Here is a 9,181-nt window from a genome sequence, read left to right as displayed (position 1 = left end):
CTCAGGTTGTGACATTAGTCACAACAAAGTAACAAGTCTTGCACTGATTTTTGAAGATCACACACTCCTGTGCACTTTAAAGGAGTAGGGTATCTTTTGTTACTTTTCTAAATGTGAAATAATGCTTTTGTGGCTGAGTTTCCTTTAAAGGAAAATCACCTTGATGTTGAAAGAAAATGCTAATGATCTTACCATAACTATATTGATAATGATTCCTGATTTGTATGTTCCTATACCTGAAAATCTAAATGAAATTTACTGTTTTCTCTGTCTTTTTATTTTCAAATGAAGTGCAATCAATTAAAAAATGAGATATTTTTATATTATTTTCTGTTGACAGTATTCCCTGTAAACATTAACTCGTTATTTATCTGTCCCAAGGAATGGTATGCATTGGAAGACAATTGCCTTGCAGTGGAATGTGACCTTGGCTAGTCTAGAACAGCTAAAAAATGCCATCCCTCTGATGTTACATTGTTTTGAAGGAAGGGAAAATTAGCTAACTTATTTGGAATAGTTGCAAAGAAATCTTCAACTTCTTAGAATGAGTTCATCTAATTTTTAGGCTCTCTCTTTGGGAATGCTATTAGTTTGTGCTTGCACAGTGTCTTTTACCTAAGCGTTTTTTTCCAGAGCATTAAGGAAACATTAATTAAGGTTACAGCATTTCAGGGGAGAGGCAAAAGTTGTTAACCTCACTTGAAATATCAGACTCTGGACCTGGTTTGTCACTTTGCTGCATCTGGGATTGTAGATGGACCCTGTGACCAGCACTGAGCTCTGCCCATGGGTTCAGACGCTGTGGGATGGTGCCCATCAGGGAGGGCACAGCTAGCACTGGGGTCACCCTCAGCTCCTCACTCGTTCCTTGTCCTGGAGCAGCCCTGCTCTTGCTACTCTTGGACAGGTTTGCAACCAAATTCAGTTTGTCACACAGGCTGTGTCCACAGAAAACAACAGCCTGTGTCCTTTGCCACCCCAGCAAACGAGGATTGTGTGGTAGTCCTGCTGTTCTGTCCATGGTCTTTCTGCAACAGAGGATATCTCCTCCCAAAGGACGGTGTCCAAAATCTCTCTGTGCTACTCTAGTGGATGCTTGTTCTGGGGCTCCTGTTCAGGTGTCAGGGGACAGCTGCCAGGATGCATGGGTGTAGGAATAAGTGAGATTGTGTTTTACTTTGACGAGATGCAGCTGTGCCCTTGAGGCTTGTTACAGGTTCGCAGGAATGCAGCTGTGGCCTTGAGGCTTGTTACAAACAAGTTTGTGAAACTTAGAGGCAGAAAAATAAGGATGAGATTGGATACATCCCTGAAAGAGGAATTCGCGTGCACCAGCTTGAAGAACCAATAAGTAACGTGGAAGAGACGCGTGGACGAAAGACAGTAGCCAATGAAATGGGTTTTGCTTGCTCGTGAACACTAGATCATATTATAAAAGGGATAGATTGTAAAAATAAAGGGTCTTCGCTTGTCTTTGCCTGAACTCATATGCGGAGTCCGTGTCTCATTCCCTTCAAATGGTGACCCCGACGTGATCCGGAGGAGGCAGCGCTGCAAGTAGCGTCCAGAGGGAACCCCAGCTGAACGACTCAAGCTGACGGCAGAACCACGGCTTTAATCCCGGGACATCACCTTAAGAAACAGGTGAGCAGCTGGGCAGTAATCATGGGAGCTAACACATCAGCTGAAGAAGAAGCTATAGTTAAACTTTTAATGCAGCTATTAGCGAAACGAGGAGTGAAGTATGACGCATATAAAATAAAATTATTACTGAAGTTCTTGCAAAAGCAAGGGGCTCCCTCTACAGTATTTGATGTGAAAACTTGGGAACAGGCAGGGGAGACGATTTGGGAGGCAGCGTCCAGAGGGGACACCACCGCCACCGAAGTCATGACCACTTGGCGATTAGTGACTGAGACCTTGCGCTCATGGCAAGCTGAAAAAAAGGTACAAAACGCAGTCGCTCAAGCGGCGCAGATAAGGAACGATGAACTGAGTGAAAGCAAGCCCCAAGACAAGGAAGCTCTTATAGACTTGGGGGAAAAAGAAAAGAATGAGAACTTGTGTGAAACAAACAAGGGAACAGGACTCAGACCACCTCCCCCAAGTTCCATTCCAATGAAACCCACTCCGTCCTGTCCCCCGTGTCCGATGCAGCCGCCCGTGCCGCAGGCTGTACCACAGCCTGAGCGAGCCTTCGACCCCCGGGATCGGTGGGAGCAGCTCCGTAGGGAAGCGTTGAAAGATGGAGAAACCGCGGGGTTCGCGTTTCCGGTGTGGGTACAAGATAATAGCAGCCACCCCCACCCCGCACCGCCGCTACCATCCGCGCCGTTTTCTCCTTCACCTGCTCCTATGCCTTCAACACCTCTGCTGGCCCTTCCGATCCCTGCAATCAGTACCCCTCCACTTCCCCGCCCGCCCGCCCCGGCCCCTGCTGTGTCGGAACTCGTACCGCCTTTCTCTGCTGCTTCTAACGCCGATACTCCACAAACCCATAATCAATTGCCGCCCGAGGAATGGGGGGGGGCGTCAGCCGCTGCTGCGAGGTGGCAAAAGATTAGACACCAAGCATTGCAAGCGGGGGAATACAGCTTTTTGTTCAGCGATAGCGTGTCCCATCATACGCAGCAACGCAAATGTCCCCGATGAGCATGAACCTTTTGGCTATAATGTTTTAAAAGATCTACGACAAACAGTTGCCGTGCATGGACTGGGTTCTCCTTTTACACAATCCCTGCTACGGGGAATATTTACAAATGAAATAGTACCATTTGATATATACACGCTTACTAATCTTATATTGACCCCAACGCAAAAGGTGATCTTTGAAAGCACCTGGCGTACCGCCTGCCAAAATGCCACAATTATCAATATGCAGCGACAACAAGGCGACCCTTTACAAGGGGCAGGACTCCCACAACTTATGGGTGATCCACCACTAAATGACCCAACGATACAGGCACGATTACGACCAGAGATATTAGCACAAGGCAGAGACCTTGCTTTACAGGCATTACTAAGAGTGCCGGATGCCGGAAGAGCGACAAAATCATTTACATTAATAAAGCAAGGGACAGGAGCGGGATATATCTCATTCTTAGATCGTCTTAAGGAGGCTTTGGAAAAACAAATCGAAAATGCAGAAGCAAGAGAGATCCTACTCTTAAAATTAGCCTTTGAAAATGCGAATACGGACTGTAAAAAAGTGCTTTTGCCTCTAAAAAATCCCTCCTTAATGGATATGATAGAAGCTACCCAAAAGGTGGGGTCAATGTCTCATCATATGGAAACATTAGCTACAGCTTTTGCCGCCGCAATGAAAGTACAGAAATCATGTTTCTTCTGTGGAAAAACTGGACATTTTAAAAGAGATTGCCCACAACTAAGAAAAAGAGATACGACGAGCTCTAAACAGATATGGACTTGAAATAGCCCCTGAAAAAGTACAAAAAACTGAGCCTTGGAAATATCTGGGCTGGAAAATCTTGCAGCAAACAATTGAACCTGCAAAAACAAAAAGGGGGAATGCCAAGAGCCACTCCAGCAGACAGACTAAGTAAAGCCGTGTATGTGTTAAACTACCTGAATATGTCTGAAAATAATATTCCTGTTATTATCTCTCATTTTCTGTCTCTTCAATCAAAAGATTTAATAGCCACCCCCACAGAGGGCTTGATTGGAGTCGGCGGCCTTTCTCAAACCTTTCAAAGCACCCACCTGCTCAGTATCAATACCCAAGAAGGGCCTACATTTACTGTACGGCCATATGTGACAATTTCGCCCATGAGCCTGTTGGGGCGAGACGTAATGTCCCAATGTGGCTTCACCTTAAATTGCCCTGAAAATTTTCAGTAGCGGCCATTGATGAGCGACCGACAATGAAACTTATTTGGAAAAAAGAAACACCATTTGGATAGATCAATGGCCGCTCCCCAAAGAAAATGTCGCTGCCCTTCAAGAACTGGTCAAAGAACAACTTCAACAAGGACATATCACTCCTACAACCAGCCCCTGGAATTCTCCTGTATTTGTTATAAAAAAGAAGAGTGGAAAATGGCGACTGCTACATGACTTGAGACAAATAAACGAAGCTATGGAAGAAATGGGAGCGCTCCAACCCGACTTGCCCTCGCCAACAATGATACCCCGAAATTGGGACATAATCATAGTAGACTTAAAAGACTGCTTCTTTACTATCCCACTACATCCTACAGATGCACCGCGTTTTGCATTTTCGGTACCAAAAATTAACCGAGGCGAGCCAATGGATAGATGGACTGTCCTGCCTCAAGGAATGAAGAATTCTCCAACGATCTGTCAAACATATGTGGCTAAAGCCATACGTCCTGTACGACTAAAATTCCCGGAAATGTATATCTATCACTATATGGACGACATTTTACTAGCAGGCCCCACGAACACCATGGTGCGTGAAGCACTACCTGTTTTAAAATATGCATTGCAAAGCAAAAGACTGCAAATCGCACCAGAAAAAATTCAAATGGAAGCACCATGGAAATATCTTGGGTGGAAAATCTTACAACAAAGTATCCAACCTCAAAATGTGATCATTTCAGCAGACATAAAAACCTTGAATGATGTACAAAAACTATTGGGAAACATAAATTGGATTAGAGCGCAGTGTGGTATCGATAACTACACATTAACACCCTTATTTGAGCTACTTAAAGGAGATACCGATATTAACGCACCATGCCAATGGACGACCGAAGCAAGAAACGCACTGAGAATCATAAATGAAAAACTCTCACTGCAACAATGTCACCGACGACTTGAAAATTTGCCCATACAATTATATATCTGCAACCAAAACCAACAGCCTCTAGCAATCATCGGACAATGGGAGAACAAAGGAATAGACCCTCTCATAATGTTGGAATGGGTGTTTTTGCCACATCAACCTGCGAAAACCCTGGCTACTCATATTGAAATGTTCGCCGCCTTGATAAAAAAGGGCAGAGAACGAATTGTAGAAATGGCTGGAGAAGAGCCTCATCTCATTGTCCTTCCTGTCGTAAAGGACTACTTAGATTGGTGCTTACAAAATAGTCTAGAACTTCAAATGGCCTTAGCAGGGTTTAGTGGAAGAATTGATACTCATCACACACACACACACACCCCCCCCCAAAATGTTCACCTTTTACAATAATGTAAAAATTGAAGAGGCGCCACTATACCAGTGGCAACCGGTTAAGGGTCAAACGGTGTTCACCGATGGCTCAGGGAAAACAGGAAAAGCAGTCATCACGTGGCAAAAAGAAGGTCAATGGCAACACAAAATAGAACAAATTGAGGGTTCACCTCAATTAGTCGAGTTGCATGCCATTACCATGGCTTTTAGAGAATGGCCTCTAACTCCACTAAATATTGTATCAGACTCACTATATGCTGTAGGAATTGTGCAACGCATTGAAAGGGCACAACTAAAACATATACTGAAAGAAGCCTTGTTTTTGAAGTTTAAGGAGCTATTATTCTTAACAGAACAACAAAAACATCCCTATTGTGTAATGCACATTAGAAGCCATACAAACTTACCCGGGTTCTTTACAGAACGAAATGCACGAGCCGATTACCTAACGAACATTGCATTACATACCCCAGTACCAAACACACTTTCTCAAGCTCAATTATTGCATCAATTGTTCCACCAATCTGCCAAAGCTCTTGTGAAACAATTTGCAGTCTCTATGGGGGATGCAAAACTTGTTGTGCAAACATGTCCAGACTGTCAACAACAACCATCCCGCCCATTGTTTGCGACAAACCCTAGGGGACTGTCCTCCCTTCAGCTCCGGCAAACTGACGTGACTCATGTACCCGACTTTGGTCGGCAGAGATATGTTCACGTTTCCGTAGATACCTACTCCCATGCAATCTGGGCCACTGCAATGACAGGTGAAACTAGCCGGCACGTACAAAGCCATTTCTGAGCTGCCTTTGCAGCGCTTGGTATTCCAAAAGAAATAAAACCAGATAATGGCCCGGCATATGTCAGCCATGCGACATAAAAATTTTTCCACACATGGGATATCACTCATAAGACAGGGATACCCCATTCCCCCACAGGGCAAGCTATTATAGAACGTGCACACAGAACCTTAAAAACTCTATTGCAAAAACAAAAAGAGGGGGAAGCTCAGGAATCTCCCCAAAACAGATTAGGAAAAGCTATATATGTACTAAACCATTTATCGCTGCCTTTTCAACATGAAGATGTCACACCCACAGTCAAACATTTTAAAGCTATGGAGTCGGGAATGGCACATATATCACAGGAGAAGGCGATGGTAATGATGAAAAATTTAAATACTGGGTGTTGGGAAGGGCCATATCGGCTACTAACTTGGGGTCGAGGGTATGCTTGTGTCTCAACAGATGTAGGACCTAAGTGGGTACCTGCAAGATGCGTAAGACCGGCTCTTGCATCGGATAACAAGAACGAACAGCAGAAGACACTGAACTCTGAGAAGACTGATGGGGAATGACTTATCAGATAACTCCAAATTAATCCATAAAGCAATCAAAGATTTGAAGTTAGCAAATTACAAGTCAGTGATGGATTTGATTGGCTGAATCACTTACTAACAAGTTGTGGAATTGGCGGGTGGATAATGTCTCTAATCAAAATGGGTTTTTTCTTGTTACTAATATTTTGCGCTATAATAATGATAGTTTCTTGTCTAGTGTCTTGGGTATAGAAAATGCTATAGAATATGATTAAACAAGCTTTTGTGATAGAAAAACAAAAAGGGGGATTTGTAGGAATAAGTGAGATTGTGTTTTACTTTGACAAGATGCAGCTGTGCCCTTGAGGCTTGTTACAGGTTCGCAGGAATGCAGCTGTGGCCTTGAGGCTTGTTACAAACAAGTTTGTGAAACTTAGAGGCAGAAAAATAAGGATGAGATTGGATACATCCCTGAAAGAGGAATTCACGTGCACCAGCTTGAAGAACCAATAAGTAACGTGGAAGAGACGCGTGGACGAAAGACAGTAGCCAATGAAATGGGTTTTGCTTGCTCGTGAACACTAGATCATATTATAAAAGGGATAGATTGTAAAAATAAAGGGTCTTCGCTTGTCTTTGCCTGAACTCATATGCGGAGTCCGTGTCTCATTCCCTTCACATGGGTGCAAATGTTGTAACATTGTTAGCTGTGCTTTTGAAAAAAAAAAAATCCTAGCTGTCCCGACTTGCTTTGTTTAGGTTGAAAAAACAGAGCAGTGTCAGAGCATCCAAAATGGGTTCCCCTCAGGTAAAATTAAACTGAAGGATGAACTCCAGGACTGCACCTAACACCCTCTGGCCACTACGGGGCCTTCAGTCCCTGGGGCCAGGCCGGAGCTGGTCTGGGGTAAAACTGCCAAAATATGTGTAATGTGGACATGGGATCTTAGCACCAGATGCTTCCCCCTCTGTATCTGCTCCCAGAGCTCTGCACTCCTTGCTGATGCAGACACGGGATAAGGGACCCAATGGCTGTCTCTGAATTCGGCAGCTGCACCCCGGGGGTCCAGGCCTCGCAAGCTGTGGTGTGCCTGATGGCATGGCCTCAGCTCAGCCATCATGAGCTCGCCACCACCGCCACAGAGGACTCATAGTTCCTTCTCTCTAGAAATGTGTGTTTGGGGAGAATTTCATGGTCTTTTTGTGTACGCCATAGGAAGTAAATAAATCATGTATGCATAAAGTTTGGCGTGTATGTAAAGAAAAAGTTACCTCCCTCTTCTACTACTTTTTCTAGTTATTGTACATGAAGTAACCACACTTTTTCCTTGCTAGAACTCTCACTTTTGCTCTCATTGTTTCCTTGTATTTGAATATTTCTATTTGAAATCATGCTTCCTCAGGCAAGGTCACCTACTTGTTAGACAGTGGCTTGTGGAGAGCCCAGACCATCATTTCACCAGCTCCTCTGGCTCCCTGAAGGTTAAATTAGTTTCCTGCAGCAGTTTGTGCTTCATTATGTATGCCATACCTGAGACTATTTTGTCTCGTTATAAAGAGTCATTTAGGTCTCCAAATTCAAATGGTTGAGTTTTAATCTTTAAATCAGTCACACATGCATCAAACTTGAATGGTTCAAATTACTCTTGACTGCACATTGGAAAACAAAACAAGACTCTCAGAAGAATCTCTCTCTCCCCCCATTCCTGTCCTGTCCTGTTCTCCTCCCCCCAAAACAGGGCATATCAAATTTGTCCATCAGATTTTCATATCAGAATCTCTTTATATCAGATTTTTATCTGCTACTGGTTTCTCTGTCAAGCATCATGACAGCTGCAACATTGCTGAGCTTGATGCTAGACTGTGAGTCTACAGAAAAGAAACTTAAACTCTAAGCATTTCCAATTATTCCCTCAAAGGATGCTATTTTTTGCAAGCTCTTCTTGCAAAGCCAGAAGACTTACAGACTCTAAAAGGTCCATATTTCTGTCATACATATTGCTTAATGAGCATTCAGTAGAAGGGTAATTATTGGAGCCGTAGATTTGGTTGCAAGGCTAGAAAAATATTAGGATAATGTCATATCAAAACAGAAATCCACCAGGATTTTGCCACAGAGAGAAATTCCGTAAAATTTCATTTTTATATCTACCTGTCGCCTAAAAATATATTTCATTTAATTTCCTGTTTTTCAGCCTTTTTGCTAATCTTTATTTTCAAGTCAAGATTAAAATGCAAAAAATATTTTTGAAAGATCATAATTAAAAATGTCAAAACTTACTATCCATCCCACAATTTTTCATGTTCCCATATCAGGATTGCTGGAGAAAAGACACTACACTTATAACTGTATGCACAGTGAGGCATCTAGTTTAATCAGTTTGAACGTTTTAAAGCTGTAGAAATAGAACCTAATTCTGCTTTGCCTTACAGCCTGAGTCAGTGCTTGTGAAAAATGAATATGAAATGAGACTATCTGTATGAATGAGAAAGCATGCCCAGCAGGCCAAATCTGGATGTTGATAGCACAGTTAATCTTACACTAAGGTTACAACATCTGATGAGGAGACCATCAATCTCATACCAATCCATACGCAGAGACAGCCATACCATGAATCCCACACCACAATTTGCATCAGTTAGTCACATTGCTGACAAGCCTTGTCGAGAAGCCAAAGACTGAACAGATTTGGAGAGTGAACTCTCTC

General features: G+C 43.2%; 1 protein-coding gene across 1 annotated transcript; it reads left to right on the top strand.

The window, feature by feature from the left end:
* Positions 1-1,478: 1,478 nt before the first annotated feature.
* On the top strand, positions 1,479-7,122 carry LOC148055215 (endogenous retrovirus group K member 24 Gag polyprotein-like). The gene has a single exon (XM_087762625.1). The coding sequence runs from the start codon at positions 2,246-2,248 to the stop codon at positions 3,428-3,430; it is 1,185 nt and encodes a 394-aa protein (XP_087618751.1). The 5' UTR covers positions 1,479-2,245; the 3' UTR covers positions 3,431-7,122.
* The last annotated feature ends 2,059 nt before the right edge of the window (positions 7,123-9,181 follow it).

This window comes from Nipponia nippon, unplaced genomic scaffold (assembly GCF_047370975.1).
Source record: "Nipponia nippon isolate SJK-2023a ecotype South Korea unplaced genomic scaffold, ASM4737097v1 scaffold_26, whole genome shotgun sequence".
In the NCBI taxonomy this organism is placed as follows: domain Eukaryota; kingdom Metazoa; phylum Chordata; class Aves; order Pelecaniformes; family Threskiornithidae; genus Nipponia; species Nipponia nippon.
Note: the sequence above shows the minus strand (reverse complement) of the source record. Positions and strands in the feature narration are given on the sequence as shown.